Source organism: Lacerta agilis, chromosome 12 (genome assembly GCF_009819535.1).
Source record: "Lacerta agilis isolate rLacAgi1 chromosome 12, rLacAgi1.pri, whole genome shotgun sequence".
NCBI lineage: Eukaryota > Metazoa > Chordata > Lepidosauria > Squamata > Lacertidae > Lacerta > Lacerta agilis.
This window is the reverse complement of record NC_046323.1, coordinates 31,112,971-31,139,240: the sequence shown is the minus strand read 5'-3', so window position 1 is coordinate 31,139,240 and position 26,270 is coordinate 31,112,971. Positions and strand designations below refer to the sequence as shown.

At 39.1% G+C, this 26,270-nt stretch overlaps 1 protein-coding gene across 2 annotated transcripts; it reads right to left on the bottom strand.

Moving 5' to 3' along the window:
- Positions 1-3,578: 3,578 nt before the first annotated feature.
- Positions 3,579-26,195, bottom strand: PEX1 (peroxisomal biogenesis factor 1). 2 transcript variants are annotated; one of them, XM_033164923.1, is made up of 24 exons: positions 26,005-26,194; positions 23,779-23,919; positions 22,747-22,830; positions 22,405-22,519; positions 21,555-22,318; positions 20,880-20,999; positions 19,143-19,260; positions 18,650-18,750; positions 17,406-17,500; positions 16,704-16,836; positions 16,202-16,298; positions 14,894-15,064; positions 13,893-14,047; positions 13,463-13,652; positions 13,191-13,357; positions 11,313-11,447; positions 10,162-10,226; positions 9,810-9,952; positions 9,625-9,728; positions 8,812-8,988; positions 7,202-7,432; positions 6,520-6,717; positions 5,266-5,396; positions 3,579-3,882 (listed from the first exon to the last, which is right to left on the bottom strand). In XM_033164923.1, exons 1-24 carry the CDS (start codon positions 26,116-26,118, stop codon positions 3,801-3,803), a joined length of 3,831 nt encoding a protein of 1,276 aa, XP_033020814.1. In that variant the 5' UTR covers positions 26,119-26,194; the 3' UTR covers positions 3,579-3,800. The 2 variants fall into 2 exon arrangements, with proteins under 2 accessions (XP_033020814.1, XP_033020815.1); XM_033164924.1 differs by lacking the exon at positions 7,202-7,432 and having other exon boundaries at positions 26,005-26,195.
- Between the last annotated feature and the right edge of the window lie 75 nt (positions 26,196-26,270).

The following is a 26,270-nucleotide window of genomic DNA, read 5'->3' as shown; positions in this document are numbered from 1 at the left end:
ATAATTGATGTGCATAAGATTGCTCTGCCTACTCAGAAGTAAGATTCACTGAGACTTACTACTGGGCAATGGTGTAAGATGGTTGTTGCTACCTTGAGAAAACTGGATTAACAGAAAATAAAATGGTTACTTTTCAGATAACTGTATGCATGCATCTAAAACTCATAAATTATTCCAATTCTGATTGTTCTTGTGTTTTTCATACTACTCCATATCAAATAGAGAACATTTATTTATGGAAGAAGTACACAAAGTTAAAATGAATACCCTGTAAACAAAAAGCAGCACAACATTCTTTTTACATATTTACTTTACTGTAAATGGGGGGAAAAACCTGTGACTGAAATTTTCCCAGACATAATTCATGGGCAGCTCATCTATCCCTCAATGTGACTGTGTCTACCCGTGTTCACTCTCCTTCAAGGAATCTTAAGATCTATTCCAGCTGGAGCAAGCTGCTGATTTGTTTTGCGAGGTCAGTCAAGGATAACTGCTATGTGTAAACAGATAACCATCCTAGAGACAGACTGTTATCTAATAGCAAGCTAATACCATATAATGCTTGCATAATTGCCTAGGAAAGATTATGCTAGGAAAAGTCATAGGAGTTGGGAAAGAATCTACCCTGTGAAAATAAAAGATACCGTATTCTTATCAGTACATAAACACTTGTTAACACAAAAAAGTATCAAATCACTTTTTCTTCAAACATTTATTGACAGCTTTCTAGATTTGTTTGCTTCTGTCTTCAGTTTGGATTAGGAACTTGATCTGATAACAATATAATCAAAGCAGAAAACAGCTTCCGTTACTTTAGCTACTTGTATGCTAATACTGCATGGAAGTTTCTCTGAATGAAGAAGCATGCAGTCACATTTTCCTTTGAAAGTGAAATATTAACATCAAGTACCCTCTTATTGGCATTTTTATAAAAGCTGTCAAAAAAAATCATGCTATGTATTTTTATATTGTAAACAGCCCTGTGATCCTAGGATGAAGGGTGGTTTGGAACTTAATAAATAACAACAACACATATTATTGTTGTTGTTTATTGTTTTATTATTGTATTGTTGTTGTTCCCATAATCAGAGAATAACTAAACACAACATTTAGTGGGTGACAATAAACTAAGGTTTATTCAGAGTAGATCTATTTAAAGTAATGAATGTGTTTAAGTTAGGTCCATTAATTTTATTAGGTCTACTTTGAGTAAAAATTGTTTGAATAGCACCCAGTGCCTTCAAACCTAAATCCTCCTAAGTAACATATTTCTAATAAAATATAATTCAGCTAGTATTTAGGAATTGGTCAATGACTGACAGTTGTGTAAAATAAATCTGACAAAACTGCATCATCAACTGATCTTCAGATTTATTATTGACTGAATAAAATGTGACTGGGGTATATTTCTTCTCATGGGAACATCTCATGCTACAGCCAATTGTGACTAAGCTACTATAATTTGAGGTAGCTGAGACTGCAGTATGTGTCTAGTTTTTTTCAAAAACAGTTACACTGCTGGCTGATCCATTCACCTAGCTTGCCCTCTGGAATAATGTTAACAGATGGGGGAAGGCAAGATCCGTCCTACCACCTGGGTGTGTTACAGGCATGCAAGTCCCTAAGGTGCACTGGGTCTGAAGCAACATCCCATAAGTGTATGTCCAAGTGGGGAACACAGAGCTCATCCCTGATTACCCCTGGGATCCTGCCCAAAGCCCCAACCACCACAGGAGGGCCCACCTTACCCCTTGCCAAACAAAGGCAGCTATAATTGATCTTAACAAGCCAGGTTAAGATCCTGTAGTCAGATGTCATTGCAGAATGCTCAGTTTTCAGCTACAAGAAGTGGAAACTAAGTTACTGTAATTTGATAGATTTAAGACCATAGCAGGTTACTACATTTTAGAAGCAGTTATATGGCATTATGTAAATTAAACACTTGCTGATACTGCCAGACATGGTTACGGTATATATACTGGTTCATATAACAGTTTGGGTTACATCAAAGGGAAGTCCTGATGCTACTACTATTCAGAATAGTTTGACAACTGCTTCTTGCTACAAAGGTAATTCCAGATACTAATCCACAAAGTGCAAATTTGAGAGTTTATATGCTTCTAAAACCATTATTTTCTGAAATAATTATGGAAAGGTTACTCAAGGTCTGTTGGATAGGTCAACTGAGAAGACCACCTGACAACTCATATGCTGTTAGGTCAGTGAAAGGAAATCTATCTTTGAGTTGTTAGCAGGTAGTCTGAAATAAATACTGAGAAACTGAATTAAGATTTTAACATACCACATGGGCAGAGTGTGATACTATGATACTGAGATGGGTTAGTAATGGAGTGCTGATCTGCTGCTGCTTCAGATACAGATGAATTCTGATATTTGCAGAGGAGGGCGGCCAAGATGATAAAGGCTCTGGAAATGCTTGAGGGAGTTGGGTATATTTAGCCTGGAAAAGAGGAGACTGAGGAGATATGGTAGCCATCTTCAAATATCTAAAGGGCTGTCGCATGGAAGGTGGAGCAAGCTTGTTTTTTTCCAGCTCTGGAGGCTAGGACCCGAACCAATGGATTCAAGTCATAAGGAGATTCTTACTAAACATCAAGAAGAACTTTTTTGACAGCAATAAGAGCTGTTTGACGACGCAATTCCCTCGGGAGGTTGGATGGCCATCTCTTAGGGATTCTTTAGCTGTGATCCCTGCATTGCAGGGGGTTGGACTAGATGATTCCTGGGTGAACTTCCAACTCTACAATTCTATGATTAGTGGTGTTTGCCAACCTGGGGCTGATGGGAGCTGTAGTAAAAAAACATATGGAAGACACCATGTTGGCAAAGATCAGTAATATACAGAAGTAATTGGCTCCCTATTTACAAAAAGATACTGTCTCCATTTACATCATGTGGAGCTGTAACAACTAATGCTGTCCCAAAGGACACTGACACCAAAACCACTCTTTGAGAATGTCTAAAAGACTAAATATAAACTGTTAATCCTTTAGAGATGGTATGAAATGAAAACCAGGGCACCTCCCACAGGCCACACTGAAGACATTTCAGTGTCATGGGAGAAATGGGAACAATCTGATAAATATTTTAGGCACTTGAAGCTGACCTAGGTAGCAGAACAGTGTTAGATGGCGGCTTAAAATTATTTGTAAATTCTGGAAACAAATAATGGGATCCTCTCATCTGTACAATAAGACGCCTAGGCATAGATAAACCCAACTGAATTGGTAGCATCATCTTGCGAAGCACCTTCTCCCTAGCATATTACTTGCATAAAGAAAGCCAGAAGTAGAAAGGTGGTCACACTGGGTGCTACCCCAAGAATTTATGGTGCACATCTCCTTTTCCTCTTGAAGATAATGGTAACTTAATTCTGATACTGACAACATGGATTTTATAAGCCTACTATGAACTAGAAGGGTGAATATGACTTCATACAGTTTTATATTTAGTTTCGGTGTGGTGGCTATCAGAATTGAAGCCAGCTAGAGCTGTAGGCAGTCCAAGATGATAGCTTAATCTAAATAGGAAATTAAAACAACTTAAAACACAAGGCAGCCAATAATATCTCAAATATTTTATTATAGGTTTGTAGGAGGACATAATCTGAAAACTAAAATTATGTAAAACAATTTTGCAACAATTAATTTCAAAGAAATCTATTTGTTATCTCAGCATCAATATACCCACAGGTATATATTTTAATATGATTTAATAATGGAAATACTTTACTTTAAAAATTATTTTGGGATAATCACCATAAATGCATTAAACAGCAATTAAGCTAATGTCACTTTTTGTCCTGGTTTGAAAGTTGCTCCACTGGGCCCTTTCCTCTTTGGATTGCGAAAATTATCGTAGCTAAAAAACAACAACAGTAGTGCATTACCACCAGAACTATGCTTTGTAAGAAAAATATTCAGGTGAAATTTAAAGAAGGCCAAACTCTTAAGTAAAACCAGAAATACCTAAGAGGCTTCTTTGGCATAAACATTTAAAAGTAGCAGTTAACATTTTTATTAGCATTCTTCAACTCCCTCTCCCCTGTTCAAGAAAACTAACAAGCAATAAACAAATCCATTATAGTTAAATCAGAATTTTAAAGTAATAATAATCAGAGCAAATAACCTTCTATAACTAAGAAAATGTTTAACGTCCACAGAAAACTTTTTTTATAACAATTGTTAACAATCATTGGCAAGCTTCGGCAGACTTCTCTTGGAAGCAGAAGCAGCTAGCAAGCCAATGTGGCGTAGTGGTTAGAGTGCTGAACTAGGACCTGGGAGATCAGCCTTCAAGTTCCCAATTGACCATGGAGCTTACTGGGTGACCTTGGGCCAGTCACTGTCTCTCAATCTAACCTACCTCACAGGGTTGTTGTGAGGGATAAATGAGAAGGAGGAGAACTTGTGTATGCCACCCTAAGCTCCTCAGAGGAAAAAGGTGTGATATAAATGCAATCAATCAATCAATCAGTCAACAGTACAAATTGCTGCCACTACTAAGGGCAACTGAGGGAGATGATAAACATATTCCTGGATGTCACAATGAGGAATTGGAAGCAGGAGCTGTGAGGCTGGAATCATGCAGGAACACAGCTGCTGGCAGGTCAACGTGACCATGACTTCAACAATCATCCCTGCTTAAAAAGGGATTTCAGACATTTTACAGTGATAGCAAATGGTGCCCACACTGACGGAAGATAATTTCAAGCAATTTTGCCTCCCTCTTGCAGCCCCACCCTACAAATCTGTTTCAGAGGTTCCTCCAGCACCACCATCCCCAAGCAGATTTTTTTTTTTTGGGGGGGGGGGTGGCGGCAGCCTCCCCTTTCCGCTGATGGAAGTCTTCTGTCAGTGGACAGAACACCACTGGATACAACATTTAGGGTCCACTATTGAAAAGGAATTTAAAAGAAATTTCATATGCATTTGATAGAAAATATCCAGTTATTTTAGACAAGTGCCTATCAGTAATCTGTAAGATAATAAATCTTGTTTCAGGCTTCGGAAGCGCAGCCTCTAGGGCTCCATGTATATACCAGCTTCTTTCTCATACAATTTCACTGAAACCTCTCGCCACACTACACTTCAGTAAAGTCTTCAGGATGTGTAGACACCTTAAGACAGAATATGGTATCTGTGTGGCAATAGACTAATAACAGCAACTGTTCCAGAACATGTGTGAGCCTATTTTTAATATTAATAAATAATTTGTGTGATTTCCTTGACAGAACGTACTTACAGTTCAGTAAAATTATCCCAGTCGTCTTGACTAATAGATGGCTTTGTGTTTCCAAGTGCAGTCATCAGGTGAAGCTGAGTAATGTTTAAAGTGTTCTTGCTGGGTACTGATGATGAAGGAGTGACTTCCTCCTGAAAAAAAAAATCACATTAAGGGAAAGTACTATAAAATACTGTACAGTACAGTATTTCACTCCCTGATATTGACAATGGCTCAATTCATAAGTTGGGTCTAACTTTCATTTGCAGTAACCATAGACTAGAGACCAGATTAAGTGTATACACTTACATATACAGTCATACCTCGTGTTACGGCTGCTGCAGGTTACGAACACACCGAACCCGGAAGTACTGGAATGGGTTACTTCCAGGTTCAGCGGTTCGCCCATGCGCAGACACATCAATGACGTCACGCGCATGCGCAGAAGAAGAAGAAGAAGAGTTTGGATTTGATATCCCGCTTTATCACTACCCGAAGGAGTCTCAAAGCGGCTAACATTCTCCTTTCCCTTCCTCCCCCACAACAAACACTCTGTGAGGTGAGTGGGGCTGAGAGACTTCAAAGAAGTGTGACTAGCCCAAGGTCACCCAGCAGCTGCATGTGGAGGAGCGGAGACGCGAACCCGGTTCCTCAGATAACGAGTCTACCGTGCTGAACCGTGTCACACATGCGCAGACACGGTGCTTCAAGTTGCGGACTGCTCATGATGCAAACAGAGCTCCGGAACGGATCCCGTTCGCATCCAGAGGTACCACTATATAGGCAAACCACAAGCTGTGCTTTTTCTTCCCTGCCTTCCCCAGTATGCTATCCTTTCTGCAGATAAATTGGCACGTGTTGCTTTGTTTGGCACCCTACATAGTGGGGGGGGGGGGGATAGTGAAGTCAAGGAACCTCCAGCACAACTGACAACAGGCCAATTATGCAATTATTATGTCTGCAGAGATCCCCACTCCATGGCATGGTGACCTGAAGAGGAAGCGCAACAAGTGTAATCATGGTTTGTCAATCAGAAAATAACACCAAACCACAGTTTGCAGAAACCATGGGCTACCAATCTGGATGTCCTGACTAACCATAGTTAAGGTCTGTAAACTATAGTTTGATGTATGTCTTAACTGAACCAGTGAGTTTGTCTGAATGTTTCAGGACATTCTCCAAGGCTATGCTTCTTTTGAAGCTGCAAAAATTACTACTTCTACAACAGAACATTTCTAAAGATCAAAATAATTAACAAATAAATGTCTTCCATACCCCATTTTTGCTTCTGTAGTTGGCCTTGATAGCATTGATTTCAGCCCTGAGTTGCTCTATCTGTTCTTGATTAAGTTCTTGATAACCTTCCTGTAAGGCTGTTCTTAGAATTGGGGGCTGATAGGATACTAAATCCTTTAGAGAGATGCTAGCTAAATCATGATTTATGGAGTTTGGTCCCGAGAAACACTGAGAACTCTGTAGAGACAAGTGGGTGGGTGGGGTAACATATATCATTATTATTATAGTCAGCAATTTTGTGGTTTCAGTTACTAATATTTCAGTAATATTTTTCACAACAGTTATATTACCAAAGTTATTTATCAAACAATATAAGCTTCAGGAAGTATTTTGCTGATCAGATAACTTATTAGTAATATGAAAGTTTAAGTATGAATATGTTTCATTTCTAAATACTGTGCATTCATAGGGGATTCTCCCTGGATCAATTCTCATGGGGATGGCACAGGTCCTCATTGTTTCCCCAAAAAGACAAGGACTTGTTGCTGCTTTTGGTCAAGGAAGAATGAGTTCATATTTTAAGTTTATCTTACTCATAATTTATGTTTGTTACCCAGTACTGACATAGATTGAATTAGCACTGTTTTTTTCCAATTACATTTAGATGCTAGAATGTTTCCTCTGACTTCACAGCATAAATTAAGCAAAAGCAGCCAGCTACCATTTCTGAAGCAGTTCCATTGCCAAGCTCTGATTCATAGGAGCTGCCAAAGTAAAGACGGTAGATGTTGGACCTTGGATCTTCTGGAAGCAGCTCACACATCTCAAGAGAAACTAGAGATTGCTCCAAGCCTCCTTCTCCATCTCCAGCAGAATCATCTGATCCACTGCTTTGATTTAAGAAAACCATCGATGATAGACTGAGATCGCTATCTGAGCTAGAACCTATGTCCTGCGGATGGAAATTAATAAAATTAGAATTTCCAACTCTGTAGCACTCCCCTCATTCTGGATGTCTGTGTGGCTCTTTATCTTCTGGTCTTCTGGCAGGGAAGAGCTACCAGTGTGCTGAAGTTAGCAGTGTGCTCAAGACTGCAATACATCAAGGACCATGTCTCACCATATGAACAAACCAGGACCCTCATCATCTGAGGCCCTTCTTCGTGTGCCTGCCCCACAAGAAGTTGAGAAAGTGGCAACACAATAATGGGTCTCTTCTGTGGTGGCTCCGTTTGTGGAAAGCTCTCCTTAGGGAGGCTCATTTGGTGCTTTCATTACATATCTTTAAGCACCAGGCAGAAACATTCTTCTTCTCCCAGGTATTTCGCTCATTAAACAATCTATGGCCTTTTAAACTGTGGGGGTTATTGTTTTGTTTATTATGTTATGTGTTTTAGTGTTTTTTATTGTAAACTGCACCGTATATAAATTTGCTGTTCAAATAAAAGCAGTCATAAATCCTTGCTGTTCAAATAAAAGCAGTCATAAATTTCAAATCTTTGGATTTCAATGTACAACAAAATCACAGTCAAATCGCTGCACATCACCCTAACATTTCTAGGCACCACTCTTGAAAAACCAAATTAATTGGAATATTAAGTATTTTAGTGCCCGGTTACCAGTTTCAGATTGTGGCCAAGCTACTGGACTTCATGCACTTTGAGATCTGCTTTGGCATCTCCCTTGGTATGCCCATCCCCTAGATTGCTAAACTGAGTGGCCACAAGGGAAAGAATCTTCCCATGGACCTGCATCAAATTTCTATGTTTCAGGGTTCCCAGGAGGCCATGAAGAACTATCTTTCTCAACTGGCCTTCCAGGCATGATGGTTTGGTTGAGTTGCATTATTTTTGGCTCTGTAAAAAAAAAAAAAAAAAGAATGTTGATGAGTTTTAGTTTTAAGTCTGAAATGTTGTATTACTGTACAGTGGTACCTTGGGTTACATATGCTTCAGGTTACATACGCTTCAGGTTACATACTCCGCTAACCCAGAAATAATGCTTCAGGTTAAAAACTTTGCTGCAGGATAAGAACAGAAATTGTGCTCTGGCGGCGCAGTGGCAGTGGGAGGCCCCATTAGCTAAAGTGGTGCTTCAGGTTAAGAACAGTTTCAGGTTAAGAACGGACCTCCGGAATGAATTAAATACGTAACCAGAGGTACCACTGTATTTCCTTTGGATATTTGGAATGCAAGTCATTTGGGATTTGTTATTTGCCTGGAAAAGCAGCCTAAAATTATTAGTGAGAAATAATTTTACCATTCAAAAATGTTATGGGTAGCAAACTCTTAAGGATTTTTAAGAAAATCCTTTAAATTTCAGTGCACTTACCTGGGGCAAAGTTGAACCAAAATTAGCATGCACAGCCTCCAATTGTGCATTATACAGTAAAGCTTTTAGGTCTGCTCCTGTGAAATGTTCCGTTTTTTCTGCCAAATGCTGAAAATCCACATCATGTGCCAGAGGGAGAGAATCACTCAGTGCTCTTAAAATTTCCAGTCGGGAAGCCTAAGAAAATTAGAAGTAACCCTGTTAATAAAATACTGATTTCTTGCCCTTAGACAGTACTTAATGTTTTGTTTTTCAGTCTTCCATGTATTTTTCCAATAAGGAAAAGGGCACTGGAGAAGCTAAAACAACATGTGGAAGGACCTAGTGATGTAAACATTATTTTGAATTCTCCATACATTTTCAAGCATCTCTTCTCAACCATAAAGGCTTGCAACTTGCTTTTTATAATAGCACAATGAGATTCTCTGGAAGCCAGATTCTGTACCTACTACCACATTCTGATCTTTTTTTTAAAAAAACAACAACACACCTGTAGATCATAGAATACACACACCAATGCCTGCAGATGACAGCATCAAAGCTAAGTTGAGAAAGGCCTGAGAGAAATCATTAGACTATGCAAGATCATTGCCTTGACATAGAAGTCTACCATCACCATCATAATTTCTGCACCAATCTAATGAAAAAATAAAATAGAATCAAACTTGAATCTGTTTCAAAACGACTTCATTTTATGTTCATGGAAACTCAGCCATCGATAGCATGGAATTGACATGAATTCACATAGAAGTGAGTAAGATTCAAGTTTGTCTGTCTTCCTTTCAATATTTGGTACAGTGTTTTGTTTCTTACTTGATCAGGTTGTGGACAATACAGACACTTATCCAATCGGCCTGGTCTCAACAGAGCAGGGTCAATCAAATCAGGGCGACTAGTGGCAGCTAGTACATAAACTCCTTAGAAAAAGAAAGAGACTTTATTAATAAAATGCCAGCTTAACCTTTTCCTGGAAGAAAGAGAGATGATTTGATCATTACCTTCTAAGCCTTCTACACCATCTAGTTGAGTCAGCAGTTGATTAACAACGCGGTCAGTTACACCAGTGTTGTCATGACCTCTTCGAGGAGCAAGGGAGTCAAATTCATCAAAGAAAAGTATGCAAGGCTTGGCTGCCTGTGCTCTGCAATAAATACAACACAATTAGGACAAAAGGAATAAACTGACCCTGCCAAGATTCGACATGTGATATCAGCAAGTCTTGTTATTTTACACCTCCCCAAGATACACTTACTAAGCCTGTTTTTTCTCCACGTTACAAATCCAGCACCTATTTTCAGCACTACTTACAAAAACAGAATCTATCAGCAACACCACAAATCTGGATCTAACCTGTTAAATACATCTCGAACTGCTTGTTCACTTGCTCCAATGTATTTGCTGAGCAGTTCTGGTCCCTGTAAAAGAAAGAGAGAAAGAGAGAAAGAGAGAGAGATGGAGTACTCTTTGCAACCTGAGCTATTTAATTAATCAATACTTGTTAGGGAACTGCCCTCGGCAGGGCAGAAGGTCTTGTCGACACCTCCTCAGTAGTGAGACCTCTTCAAGCGGGAAAAGCGGCACCTCCTTCAGCGGAGAGGGGCAGGCTGGAAACAGCCAGGCAAGACAAGGGCTTGGAGATGCTGCTGAGAGCCCCAGCACGCCTCATGAGTTTTGCTCTGAGGGGAGCATGCCACTTCCGCCACCCCAGTTGCACAGAGGGGTCAAAAAGGGACCGGGGAGGCGGTGCTTTGGGGTGCTGAAATTCTTATGTTGGGGTCACAGCCAGAAACCAGCACTCCCGGATTCTGCAATTGACTAGGACGGTCATGTTTTCATGTTCTCTGCACTGTAAATAGTCTGCACCATTAAACTGTTAAGAGACAGTTTAGACTCGTGCCTGATTACTCGTGAGCAACCCTAACGCAGACCTGACAATGCTTATAAAGTAAAGTGTATAAACTGTGGCATAACATACTGTAATAAAATACTGTTTGTGCTATGGCAACAGACTGTTTAAAAACATTACAAAATATAGGTTTCCAAAGGAACATACCTTGAACATGAGACTGGTCCACTCTATTGGGATCACATTAACACTGCTTATTAAAGAGTGGGCAGGCAGGGGATGGGGGAGAACAAACACACAGAAGGACAGAAAGGAATTGAAACCCATTAAGTAGTGTGCCCCCAAAAAAATCTATGGCAAAATTGAAGCTACTTTGCCCAAGGGTTTAAGGTTGCTGTTTGAACTGTGTTGATTTGGACTGTAGAAAGTTGGATTATTTTCTTTAAGCTAAATACCATGGGTCATAATCCAAATATTTTCCTATGCCAGATTTATGTGTGCATTACGAACACATAAATTTACTAAAATATATGAGAGCTTCTGAAAGACAAACTGTAGCATATATTTTTTATCACCTTATTGGATTCTGACTTATGGAACACATCTTAGTATTTTCAGTTACTGCAATAAATTCTGAAAAATCTCAAATTCTTACCTTGATGCTGATAAAATTCATTCCACTTTCTCGGGCAACTACACCTGCTAACAAAGTTTTCCCTGTTCCTGGAGCCCCATATAGTAAGATTCCTCTTCTTTGTCGTATGGGTAGGTTTGCAAATAATTCTGGATACTGAAAACATACAAAGTCTTTAGAAATTGAATCTGCTTTAAAAAGTATATGATCCCTTAACAACACCTGTTTATGAACCTCTGTGCAGGCTAGCTAAGTGTGAAAAATAGGATTCAGCCTACAGTATGCTGAAGAGGCCAGACCGAGGTCATGGGTCCTGAGCTTTCACAGCCACCACCCACCATGAACCAACATTGGCAGGACTTGCAGCAATAGCAGCAGTTATGCTCTATGCGTATTGATAATGTTTTATTATCTTGCTAATTACACTGCTTTAAATGTGCATTTTAAATCTGACTTTAGCAATGTTTTCTTTTGAAATGTTTAAGATTATTGTTTTTTGTTAACTTTGCTGTGTTAAATGTGCACTCTGTCACTGACCTCTTTTGTAATGTTTTGTTTGAAACCTTTAAGGTAATATTTTAATATCCTGTTAATTACGTTGCTTTGAGTGTACACTTGACTTTCTTCAGCAATGTTTTAACTCAGTAATGTTTTATTCTGGATTGTTTTCTTTGATGTGTCAATGTAGATTGTAAATCGCTTTAGAGATTTTTTAAAAAAAATTATTAAGTGGTATAGAAATGAAATGAATAACAATAATTCATAACCCTAACACTATTATTATTAATGTAGTTTCATAATTACTATTATGATATGCTCCATAATATCAATTTTGGCAAAATCCATATCTGTGGTGGAACCAGTGAGTCACCATCACATCTCTATGCTTATTTTGAAATGTGACTAAATGCATCTATATATAGACTAACATTTGCATGAGTATTTTATCATCCACAGGTGTTGGGTGTTTTTCTGCATTTCCAGGCTTCGGTTTCATCTGCTGGGGCATGAGTATTACGAAACAGTCCAATAATGATCAAAGAGCCATATACATATTATTGATACAGACAAAAACAAAACACACAGAGCTTTATTTCTGTGGTCCTGTTCATAACTACTTCAAATGTGGTGTGTACGGATCCCTACACATATAGTGGTATACCTTCCCTACCTCATATTGACATGTTGGCTATGACAAGAAATAGAGTCTGCGTTCATAGAGTCCTAAGAATGCTACATTTACCCCATAAAAAACTGGAACTATTGTTTTTTTTTAAAAAAAAAAAAAAAAAAGATTGCATGGATTTGGTATACATAAAAAGTATGCATTTTTTCACTACGCCTGGTGCAAGGCAGCTGAAGATAAGGAAAAGACACCCCTAGCAGCCACCAATGAAGAGGGGTGCCATTATTAACCTGGCCTCCTGGGAGCAGCACCACTGCCATGTACCAGAAAGTAGAGGGGCAAGGCAGGGTGATGCCCTGCACTGTCCTGGGCCTGGCTGCCATGCTGCTCCCTGCTGGCAACTCTGGATAACTGCCTCCCACACTGTGCATAGTCTTTCAATGATTTGAGGTAGATAAGCCACTCAGGCTTCTTCATGAACCTTTCTGTCTTAATAATCCTCAGCTGTTGCATCTTCATTCTTTCCTCAGCTCTGTGCATAACCGTCAGGGATGATCTTCTAGTTTATGCCCTTTAACCTACCACTGCTGAAGCTGTACCGTTCTCCTCTCCAGCTTCTGCAAACTTACATATGAATGAAAAATGGCTGTACCAAGGGTGCATATTTGTCCATTTTGGTTTAAGAAGCTGTCACCCCTCAAGCTAGAACCGTCAAAGGTCTGTGTTCCTACAAACACCTACCAATGGCAGACACAACTGTAAGAGAAAAGTACCTTGGCAGGCAATTGGATAGTATCTATAAGCACTTGCTGTATCTCCTTGAGGCCACCAATTCTATCCCAGCCAAACTCCTGAGGCTTATGGAGGTTAACGTTTCTCAAAGATGTTGGGGTAAAACCTTCTAAAGCTTTTTGGAAGTCTGATGTTGACAGAATCAATTCTGTTAAAATGGATAAACACATTCACTTTATGATTTTTTACACTGAAATATTACATTATATTATACACATTTTTTCTGAATACTTCATAAAATTATTATACATACCTTCTTTTTTACACGTTCCTTTGCTAGAAACACACGAGTGTACAGCACGTTCAACTAACATTGTCAGATCTCTAGCTACAAATCCTTCTGTTTCCTTTGCAATTAGATGGAGATCAAGATTACAAAACCTGTCTATATTGGAGTCAAGTTTATTTTTTATTATGGAATGAAGTATGTCACATCTTTGTCCCTGAAAAAAAATATAGCAAATTTATCTGTAGCCTAACTTTGAAGAACTGAAGAAAAATAGGAAGAATGGCCAAATTTCAAATTAATTAAAAGGGACAGATTCTGAAGAAATAATAAAATTCAGATCTGTGCATTCAACATGCAGTATCACATTTTATACTGAGATCTTAAACAAAATTACTGAGAATTAGATTGCATGGTTTTAAGATGCTTTGATTAAAGCATAATTTATTGCTTTTACCTGATTTGGAGCCTGGATATGTTGGAAACACTGAAATATGTGAATTCCTTGAGCAGAAATCATGGAAGAATGTAGTGACTGTTCAGATAGGCTTGTGGCAATGAGTGTGATCAAACTGTGCATGGAAATAACTTCTTTTATCATATCTGTCAAAACTAGGAACAGAAATACAAATCAATTCAAACTTTATGGATTGATGGTTATATAAAATAGCAATTATGTGTACCTCTGAATTTTAGTGTTACAGAAACAGCATCTTCTTTTATTTCAGTGCATTGTCTGTTCCAATAAAGTTCCAGAAGCTTGAATTTTTTTTTGCATCAGCTGGTAACAACCTAACAAAGCACATTTCCATACTTTATCCAGAAGTATTACAGCACAAGCATATACTTATCTACTTATAAGTAAGTCCCCTAGAATTCAATGTGCTTACTTCCATATAAAGAATTATAGCTTTAATATACAAGAATAAATCATAACCATAACCATACCATTGTACCAAATGCTGAATATATTGTTTATAACCTGCAAATACAGACACACTATGTAGAGTTGTGCTGATTACTAAGACTATGCAAGTGCTGGATTATGCTGTTTCTTTCAGAAACATTCAAAAGCTAAAGATCAATATTACTTGGGCCAGGGCACATTCCCAGAGGTGGCTATTCTTTTTAGCCCAGGGACTGCATGGCTGCAGTGGGTGTAGCAAAAAGAACGGCTGTGGCCATTGCATACTCTTTCACACACATATCAGAGCACATCTAAAAACAAACAACAGAGCTCCCCATTCCGGAGTTGATTCGCGCAGATCAAGAGGAGCAGGGAATGTGGTTTTCTCCACAGTGCGTGGAAAATTCATTTCTAAGTTTAAAATATTGCTAGCTTTCATGAAGATATGAACAACACATTGTGATCTATTCAGGGCCTTGCAAAGGTCAGATGTTTCCAATCACAGGACAGTTAAAGCAAAAACAACTCTGTTATAGTTGGTAAACCATTACCATGAGCAAGGCGAGTACTCTGGACAGCTTCAGGACTGTTCTCATGCTCCGGAGCAAGGGGTACTCCAACTATGTGATCAAGGTCATCTAGCAAAACAACAGATGGTTGTTTCCATCCTGCCTCTAGAAAAACTTCTTCCAGTTTTTTCCGTATGTTTTCTAATCTCTTTCCTGAAAAACAAATATAGTGGTTAGAACAACACAGAAGAAAAATGTGCCAACTTCCAATACAATCTATGATTTGGCAAGATTATGGGTCAGAGACTAGCTTGTATTTGACATTTTCATTATACCAAGAGGTCTTAAAATTACCCTATTGTGGATCTCCTTTAAGATATTTCCTATCTTCTATCTGCTGAACATATAGGGATAGCTGGTGCAGAATAATACAATTCACTAGTCTGAATCACTCTGCTGCCATAAACTCACAGAATGGCCACAGGCAAGCCATTCTCTCAGCCTCAGTCCTCCATCAACAATATGCGATGAATACATTAGCCTATTTTACATAAATGAATAAAATAAACTGAGTTCAATGGGACTTTTTCCCAGTTAAGTGTGCACAGGACTGCATCTTAATTGACACAAAATGAAGTAGTACAAACATCAGAGACATGATACATAATAATATAAACAGATCACATATTCCAAGCTGGGGGGAGGTGGGGAGAGGAAAGAGGGAACGAAGGCCCAGACAATATTCTTGACGCTGCTTTTGAAAGAGGTTTTTAAAACAGGAATGGTTATGGCTGCTAACTGCTTATGTGAACAATCTAATAACAGCAAGGCCAAAAATGTGAATATTAAACCAGTGGGGTAGGACACAGGGTTTGGGCATAAGACCCAAGTTCAAACTTACTGGGTGGCTACAGACAAGACACATTTTCAATATAGCCCAAACTCTTACCAGTTGTTGCTATGATAAACAAAAACACTAGGAATAGTATTTATTTATTTATTATCTTTGTTAGTTGCTTTTCTCACAAAGTGACTCAGAGCAACTTACATTCAAACCAAATAAAGAACTTCCAATAAAAATCTAAAATCAAAGCTGAACAGATAAAACAGATCAGGACTTGCTGATCTCACCCAACTAAAAGAGGCCACAATGCCACCATTAAGAAAAAAGTATTCACCTGGTGCCCAAAAACAGTTAAGGGTGGTACTAGGCATGTCTCCCTGGGTAGAGCAGTCCACAAGCTAGGAGTCACCACTGAAAAGGTCTCATTTAATTAACTTGGTAACTTACCCTTTTAGTTTAATTGTATTCTGAAAATCCTACAAGAAGGGAGACAGTTGTACCCATACCTCTTAAAGCTTTGCAGTCAACTACTTCCACATGGGCATCCAGTCTATCAAATGCTTCTTTGCAGATGGCTTTTGCTAAAGTTGTCTTGCCACTTCCCTGAAAAACAAATTAGGGCTAAAAATTCCTAAAATAGTACACAGATTGAAAAACTATCAAAGTTTGCTACAATGGTTTTCTAGTTCTGTAATATTTAAAATCATGCAGATTCAATGCAATCTGTTCCAAATCTACCAGATCCAATGGTTATTTACAGCTCTTGGAAAAACAAAGCGTGTATGTGTGCATGCACATTTTGCTTTCTTCCTCTCTATCTAGGGGGTAAGGGGAAAGTGATCCAAGGGTGGAGGGAGAGAAGCATGCAGATAGAGGAATCTCCACGGCACTCTCTCAAAATTCTAAATGTACTCACACGCTCAGAAAGATTGACAACTGCTTGAATTGGACTAATGATAGAACCCAAAATTTCTTGGGTGCTAAAACAGAGAAATGTAAAAGTTTTACCTTTGCTCCAGTAATCAGGATACCTCCACTGCATAGTCCTGTAGATATGGGAGCTAGCTTTTGAGACAGTGGTCGTTTCAAAAGGCTGTGAGATACATGCTTCAAAGAAGATACTGCTAAATTATCAACTCCTCTGCAAAGGAAATGTTAACAGACTTGAGTTCCCTCTCAATGCACTGTAGTCAAATTAAATCATATAAAATTAAAAGCTTGGCTATTCTAGAGTACTCTTTGTCTTGATTATTTATAGAACTGTAGCCAATGACTCAGTTGCAATATTTGCTACTGTACTGCACACACTGGTGGCAACTGCAGAATAATGTCTGCCATGAAGTATGTCAAACATTCATTTTGCAAAAAGTTTCCATGTATGTGAAGAAATAATCCTGCATATTACTGCATTATTTGCTGCACCCCATTGTATGTGTGTTCAGATAGACCAATCACACCAGCAAAACCTGTATTAGAGGGCACAGATGTGCCAAATACTTGCCCAATTTCTGAGTCATGTGATTAGAACTATATGTGTGTTTAAATCTTGACAGGACTCTAGGGCTAATAAAATCTAATGTTCTCTTTAGCTACACCATTATTGACACCAAAAATGCTTCATATTTATATTACACATTTAATATTTATTTTTGCACAGCTTTTTATTGTTGATTTTTAATTCTAATTTGTGATAGAATGAAAATGTCTCACCCTAAACAGTTCAGACCAAACCACGGAAGAAGCTGCTCACAAGAAGACTGTGCACTACTGCCATTGGCTACTGAGGTCACAGGATGTACCAGAACCTACACAAAAGAAGACAGTCACTATTTAGAAGTGAGGGTGCCTTTTTAGAACATGCTGTGTGTATGTGTGTGTGGATGGGTAGAGAAATACTGAATACATATTCCAATAAAATTCAAAATGGGATTTTACTGTAAGAAATCACATAGAAGAAACTTGTCTCCCAAGAAGTTCAGGATTGTAGTGGGTTTGGATAGCCATAAACAATTTTTTAAAAAGTATCTAATTACTACACCACATGGATTCCAAATCCATCCAGACCCTATGGCAGCCTTCCCCAAACCAATACTCTCCAGAAGTTTTGAACTACAACTCCCAGTAGTCCCATTCAACATGGCCAAGGGTCAAGGACAGTGGGACCTAGTCCAAAACATCTGGTTGGTTAGTAGAAGTAGGAAAGCTGCTGTACAGTTTTCACTCCATCAATTCTACAATGAAAATTAAGGTTGTCATTACAATATAGAAAAACTGAAAATCAGAAAACAATAAACACACTTCAAAAATCAGGAAGTGAGAGAACTACAAGCTCACTTTGGAAGATGGGGGCAGGTTGCTGCAAAACCTTTCTTTAATCTTCTAAAGGAACTTGAATTTATCATCCAATGATGTTCATTGTGAGTGAATTTACGTACAGATTATCATAAGATTCTCTTCTCCTGCAATGCTTCATGTAAAGGTAAAGGTACCCCTGACCGTTAGGTCCAGTCGCGGACAACTCTGGGGTTGCGGCGTTCATCTCGCTCTATACGCCAAGGGAGCCAGCGTTTGTCCACAGACAGCTTCTGGGTCATGTGGCCAGCATGACTAAGCTGCTTCTGGCAAACCAGAGCAGCGCACGGAAATGCCATTTACCTTCCCGCCGGAGCGGTACCTATTTATCTACTTGCACTTTGCCTTGCTTTCGAACTGCTAGGTGGGCAGGAGCTGGGACTGAACAACGAGAGCTCACCCCATTGTGGGGATTCGAACCGCTGACCTTCTGATCGGCAAGCCCTAGGCTCAGTGGTTTAGACCACAGCGCCATCCGCGTCCCTTATGCTTCATGTACAATGAGTCAAAAACCAAAACGAATTCAAAAGATACCCTAATAAACAGAATTGCACTGTTGATATAATTAAAGTTATTGGATACCTGAAATAAGTGATATTTACTTGCATATTTGTCTTCTGCAACAAGCTAGGACTCAGGATGTAACTATTTTTTGCCTTCTCCTCTTCAGAAGTAATGACACTGAGGACAAAGTCCTCCATACCTTTCAAAACATAATGGACACATCAATTTGCTTCTGATACAAAATAGTCAATTTTAATACCTTGTAGATCCTGTATTATACACTGGTAAACCCTAGCTCATGCAAAAGTGTTTCAGTGTGTATGTAAGTATTTTTGTGGCTAAAAGTTTGATCACGCTTTGATTCACTGGCAAAGACCCATTTAATGGTTGACCATAGCTGAGAGTATGGATCTTTATTTATTGGTAGCACCTTTATTTAATACAATACAATAGTTAAGTAACAGATTGAAAAGACAATGATAAATAACTCATGATTTTAATTGGGTTTGTTTTTTTAAAAAAAAATCAAATATATTTTCATAATTGGGTAGAAATATATTCACAATCACTGCTGAGGGCAGTTCAGCTTACCATCTTTAAGAGCTAATTGTATATCATTTGTGCCTGCTATTAGCAAGGGAAGTTTGCTATAATCCTCTATCCACAAATTAAAGGCATTTTTAATTTCATCGTCACTGATATCTTTATTCTAAAATGAAGAAGGATGAGAAGCGTTGTTAGTTCAGTAAATATTCCTAACACTTTCACACAATAAACAGTTGCTCATTCAAGTATACAAGGGGTCAGAAATGCTAAGAACTGAGGCAAGTCATTATCTGAATATTTACTAGTGGCCCCAATTTTATCAAAAATATGATTATCTTCTTTATTATTTCCTAAGGAAAAATCTATACTGAAAAAAATAGTTTAAATATTTGATCTGATAGTGTTCAAGCCCTTAATTGTATATACAATAACCATTTTAGTTCACTTGTGACACTATTGCTCATCAACAGTCTAAATCAGGGGTCAGCAACCTTTTTCAGCTGTGGGCCCTCTGACCATGTGGTGGCCTGGACTCTATTTTTTTTTGGGGGGGGGGAGAATTCCTATGCCCCACAAATAACCCATAGATGCATTTTAAATAAAAGCACACATTCTACTCACGTAAAAACACCAGGCAGGCCCCACAAATAACCCAGAGATGCATTTTAAATAAAAGGACACATTCTACTCATGTAAAAACATGCTGATTCCTGGACCGTCCGCGGGCCAGATTGAGAAGGCAATTGGGCCACATCCGGCCCCCAGGCCTTAGGTTGTCTACCCCTGGTCTAAATGAACTCCTTATATTCTTATGAAGAACTGGTAACTGTAGGTTGATAATGCCTGTGGAATAGGTAAAGTTAAAGGGACCCCCGACCATTAGGTCCAGTCGCGGACGACTCTGGGGTTGCGGCGCTCATCTTGCTTTACTGGCTGTGAGAGCCGGCGTACAGCTTCCAGGTGTGGCCAGCATGACTAAGCCGCTTCTGGTGAACCAGAGCAGTGCACAGAAACGCCATTTACCTCCCGCCAGAGCGGTACCTATTTTATCTATTTGCACTTTGACGTGCTTTTGAACTGCTAGGTTGGCAGGAGCAGGGACCGAGCAACAGGAGCTCACCCCGTTGCGGGGATCTGAACCGCCAACCTTCTGATAAGACACATGGAAGCAGCTTAACAAATAATTGCGGTCAAGCAAGAGGAAGAAGAGGTACAAAAAATCAAAGAATGTCAAAAGAAAGTATTTAGCTTTATAGATCTAGCTAAATTAACAGATCCAATTAGAGGATGCAGCAATCAAAAAATTTATCAAAGTTGGGAAAAATTTGGTGATTATATGAAAAAACAATGCCCCACATTGAAATCTTGGATCTACTTCTAATATTCCGTACTGAAAAACAATATAAATTAGATGTGATAAGGGAAATAAAGCGCAAGCTTAGGGATAAGAGATATTGACGCAGTAAAAAGGGGAAATCTTAGTAACCTGAAAGGACGACAAGTGGAAGTCAAAGAATTGGTGATGGGTAATGGATGTGTGTTGAATGATTTATTACTGTTATATAGAAATATGTTAAGAGAATCAACTAGGTGACAAACACGACAAATTAGTTAGAACAGTGATAATGTTGAGAGTGATGATCGTGTTTACTCAAGATTCTATACATGTGTTATGATTTAGATCTGTATGTTTGTTTGATTTGTTTTATGTGTCTGATTGATTTGTATGTTTTAATTTAGAATTTCAATAAAGATTTATTTAAAAAAAGAATGCAAACTCACTAAAGATTTTTTGGGATATAATCTAATAGATGATGGAATTTTAGGATCCAGGTTCACTGATGTGATTCTGACAGCTGAATGCATTTCTATGTGAAGTCTCCCTCTCAATCCTTCTGGTATCTGAAATAAGAAAATATGAAAGAATAAATGCTGAAGACTATTCTACAGATTTCACACTTCAAAGGTATATCCACCAGTGTTGTATTTGAAGTTTGTATAACTTAAGAATGACTTAATTTTTTAAGTCATACTTTAAGATTTCAAATACCCTGTCGATCAAATGTAATTTAAGCCTCCTCAGTTTCAGTTAGTAAAACAATTTCAATAAAATAAAATAAAACAAACCAGACAAGTATATTTTTTAAAAACAAGAAATGGTTTGAAACTGTATGTTGGGCTCCACCCAAAGTGGATGGGCAAGGTACAAATAATTTATTAATTGTTGTTGTTATTATCAGAATAGACCCTAGTGAAGTTAATGGAACTATTATAAGACAGCTATTGTGGCTTGGAGATGGTAGCACTGTGATCCTGAGGACACTTCTTTATAAATAATCCACTATAATCTGTAGATCTTATTTCCAGGTAACCATTTTAAAAAATGTAGTATTAAGCAACGATTCAACACTTGACTTAAATCTTTAATCTTCTGTAGGCTTCTGAAATTGGACTAACCCAAACTCTTCCGACATGCAGTTGTTCCATGTTGTTATTACATATTATAGCACTCTTTAGATCCTCAAATCCATTCCATATTATTTGTACAATAGATATCTCATTGGATTCTTGACTTTTATTAGGACTGGTTTGTTTTTTGTCTTCTCCACTGATCATCTGTTTTTCTTTCTTTGACATTAGATTCTGCTTTGACTCTTGATGCTGCTGTCTTGGAGAGAGTAGTGTAGTGATTTTCCCGTAAGACACTTTAATATTAGCTTCTAAAGCAGGGAATTCTACATTCCATGGAAATACATGAATGGCGTTGCATTTCTGAAACGTACATGTTGCCAATGTATTTTGCACGCTGGGGGGCTGAATCTGGCATACTCTGAAAACAGAATCCATGTGAATCAAGTTTAGCAGCCCATCTTTGGCAGCATTCAGTTCACCTGTGTCACGAGAAGCCTCCTGTTCTTTGTCAGAAGAGAAAATGTTCCCAATTAAATTCCATATGTTTGGCAGGACACTTGCAGTTAATGACGCCTTTGCATCTGGCTTAGGCTCTTGGACTCCCATATTTAAATTAGTTTCTTTGGTACATGATTCCTTAGTTGTTGCTCTTGGATCCAACATGGTTTTAGGAACATTGTCCTGTAAGATGTCACTTTTTGTAGAAGGCAGCATGGTGGAAGTTCCTTCATACTGACGTACTTTGGGGCGTATGAAAAGCTCTGTACGAGCTTCCAGTCTCCCGTAAAGAGCAGCAGGTTTTAGAGTAACTGGAATTAAAGAGGGGAAAGTTAATACATATGCCACCTTAGAATTATTCCTGCAATATTGTAAGAAGACTTGCATGAACACTTACCAATCTGGATATAAATACAAGTGTGTTGTTCAACCCACACTGGGAAGACAGCTTTGGGAAACACTATTCGAATTTGGTCAAGAAGATGGCTTTCAAGTGAGAAAGCATGCAGCTCCTACAATATATTGCAGAATGTTAGAAAACATTTAATATTAGAACTCATTTGTGTTTCATAATGAAATCTGTATACTAAACTGGATCTGAACCATAAGGAAAACAACAAGAGCAAACACACAGAAAAAACATTAGAAAGGGGGGGGGGAGTGGGAGAGGACAAGAATGAAGAACACCACCCTGTTTAAAAGCATTAGGAGAGCTAAATAATTTAAATTTCTGTATTACCAGGATCTCCCAATCATCTGCTGAGAGGGGTTCCACTTCTACTTGCTGACAGGACAAGACTTGAGAACAGGGCTCGAGGAAGATCTGCCAAACAATAAACTTTTTTGAAAAAATACTCTCAATATATTTACATAAACAATGAAGTGGAGATGAAGTGAATCATGGAGTTGCTGACAATGGGGATGAACCACAAGTACTTGCATGTAACCAAATTGTATTATAAGTTTTTCACCAATTTATTTTTCAGCAGTGTTGCTTGTTCCCCTTGGAAAATCAACAAACCAGCCTTCCTTCAAAAAGTGGTTTGCGACTTGGTCCAGGACATTGTAAAATGCTAAAAGGTTGGATAAAAGACACTTTTACATGTTCATGCATCAATCAACTCACTAAATATGAACAAATCACCCTGATACAGAACTGTAATTCATGCATGGAAGCAACTCTCAACATCATTATATATTTCTTGATTAGGTCCTGTAGAAATAAGCGCATGCTGTGCCAGGCAGGGTAGGAGGAATCCCAGCTTTTAGAACCAGGGGTTGTGTACATAAGCTTTCAAACAAGTACTTTCAGTTCTGATAAACTTTTTTGGGGGGGAAGGCTGATTCCAGTCACTGCTGTTTCCCATCACAGATCATAACTGGCAAAACTAACAGTGCTCTCAGTCTGTCATTGAGATCTCTGCACACAGCTGCCTTTGCACAGCTGAATACAAAGAACCTGAAACTGGGCCCTGCATATTTTGCAAGATAAAAAGGAAACAAAAATGTACAAATGAATAGAAGCAATAGAAAAAGACTCATTTTCAAAGTTACTTGCTCTATATTTTTGTCCCATTTTCAATGTTACCCTAAATGTTAAACAACAGCTCCTGCAATTCAGGTTTGCTGAACCCTTATTTATTTGCAAAAGCTTTACTAGTAAGAATTTTGTCATTACTCAGTAGACAGATGGAGACCAATGATTATGAAATATATTTGCCTAGTTTAATATTCTAGTCCAGGCAAGAAAAGAAAAGTTGACATTCCAAACCTGTTGCCCATCTTTGATGCCAAGTTTCTCTGCCAGTTGTCTGTTCATTTCTACATTTCCAGCATGCTGACCACAATGTCTGGTTTCTGTCCAGCCCAAGAAAACAGGCTGATTGCCCCAAGAAGCTTTCACAGCTTGATCCTGTTAATGCCACAGAAAACACATAGATGTTAAATAGCATAGCAGCCTGTAGTACCCATAATTCTTTTTCCAGCTATCTATATGTGAGTGCGCAAATAGCGTCAAGAATTATTCAGCAAAGGCAAAGTTTATATGACACATTTCTGGAAAGAATTTTTATCTACAGGATATTTATATTGTAGAAAACATACATTATTTTGGAACACTAATGTGATTAGTGTATCTTTTACGTTCAAGCAAATAAGTAAATGCAAGAGCTGTTTGACAGTGGAACAGACTTCCATGACAGCAGGCAGACTCTCCTTCCTTGGAGATTTTTAAGAGGTTGTATGGCTATCTGTCATGTATGATGTAGTTGAGATTCCTGCATTGCAGGGGGTTGGAATAGATGACCCTCAGGGTACCTTCCAACTATACAATTCTAGGATAAAAAATGCTAGTGAAATTAGTGCAGTCCTGTGTTTGATTGGATGCATGTGCAGAGCTTTTCTATGAATGGGCTCCCTCATCTACTTCAATTGAGAAAATGACCCATGTGTCCACAGAGATGTCCACATAACGAGTAGGCAGTTAGATCCCTCTACTGAAACAAATGGAAGAATTGCTGTGGTTGGTGGAGTTCCACAAACTCTGAAGCCTTTGTACCGAACTGCTGAACCAGACCAAGTGTCTTGCAGTTTGTACACAATTTGGTCATACTCATCATGTAGAAATTCCAAATGCTTTTCAGCCCTTATTTCATACGAACATGTACATGTTTTATACAAGGATTCCCAACACCAATATAGTCCAATGTCAAAACACCTAACAATGTTGCAGCAGGTTAATAGGCAGGTGTTAATGACAAAAGAACATTGTGAAACTGTGCCTTCATCTACAAAGATGTATGTACAGTTCAATTCAGGGGTGGGGAACATGTGACTCTTCGCCTAATTTTACACAAGTGGGAGGTGACTGGAGAAAAGAAGGGTGAATGGGGTGGCAGGAAGAGAGGGAGATAAAATGGACAGTGTGATGGAGTGGGGGAACCCTCTGCAAGTGAACAGTTCAGGCAAGTGAACAGTTCAGACCTCTGGCAAGAGTAATATATATGGGGAAGAAAGACGCTACAGAGGTCACTAACAGGCAACAGTGAAGCCTAACAAGCCTGACCAATATCCTCCATGAATCAAGGGTGTACCATTGAAAGTGCATTCGTTACCTATGTTTTATATATTTTTTGGCTACTATTGATTTTAATAATCTTTTAAACTGTTTTTATTGATAACATTTATTTAGACACAGAAATCATATTTTTGTTGCTTTATGAAGTAAGCAGAGAAATAAATTGAGTTTTTAATTAATTTCAATGTCAGTAGTCCATTTCAAGAATATCTGCAAGATGGAATGGAAAAATCATTTCACATAATTCTTCTTTGCACTGACGTTCCACTAGTGTTTCCAGGACCCTTACAGAACAGCATCCCCTAATTTGATGCAGTAGCTGCTGTACCCTATATAAGGTAAACGATGGGAAAAACTCAACTCGCGTGCGTATGTCTGTGAAAGAGAGCGACTTCAGATATGGGACACCTGTTTCTTTACAAACTGTGGGAAGCTAAAGAAAGGATGGCAGGTTCTCACTCCTAAAGCTGCAGTGGTGACATAATGAGTGTGACATAACAAGAACATTGAATTTTGTATCCTTCTACCTTCTGTCCTGCAAATAAAGTCTCTTATAGGCCCCGTTGTATCCTGAACCCAGTCACCTGAGAACAACACCCCATAGCGCCAAGATGCTGGAGGGCAAAGAAGATTCCCCGGAGCCCCTTATTCCCCACCGCTGCCATAGCAACGGGACGCCAGGACGATGGCAAGGCTGACGAGAAAGAAAGGGGGCGATTGAACGTCACCAGAAGAAGACGAGGAGAGCAAACGTGTGGATGAGACGGCTGCCCACGTTACCATAGCGACATGATATTGGGGGGGGGGGGAAGGCTGGCTGAGGAAATAGAAAAGGCCCTCAGAGAAATGAGCCAGGGCGAATTCCCATAATCCTCTCTGCCCGGGCCCCGGATAAAGCCGCCCTCCCCCGCGTTCCTGTACCTGCTGCAGACGGAGGCTGGAAGCCAACCCAGGCGGCAGGTGCAGGAAGCAGTCCCGGGCGCCGCTCAAGGAGACACTCGCCGCGGCTGCCCCGGGGCCTCCCACCCCCCACATGGCAGGTGCCGGCCCTGCGACCGCGCAGAGCCCCGTGCGGCTCGCGCTAAGGGCCGGAGTACATGTACTTGCTGCTGCTGCCGCTGCTGACCTTCCTTCCGGCTTCTCGAGCGGCCCACCCTCTTTGCCTACTCGCTGTGATTGGCTGAAGC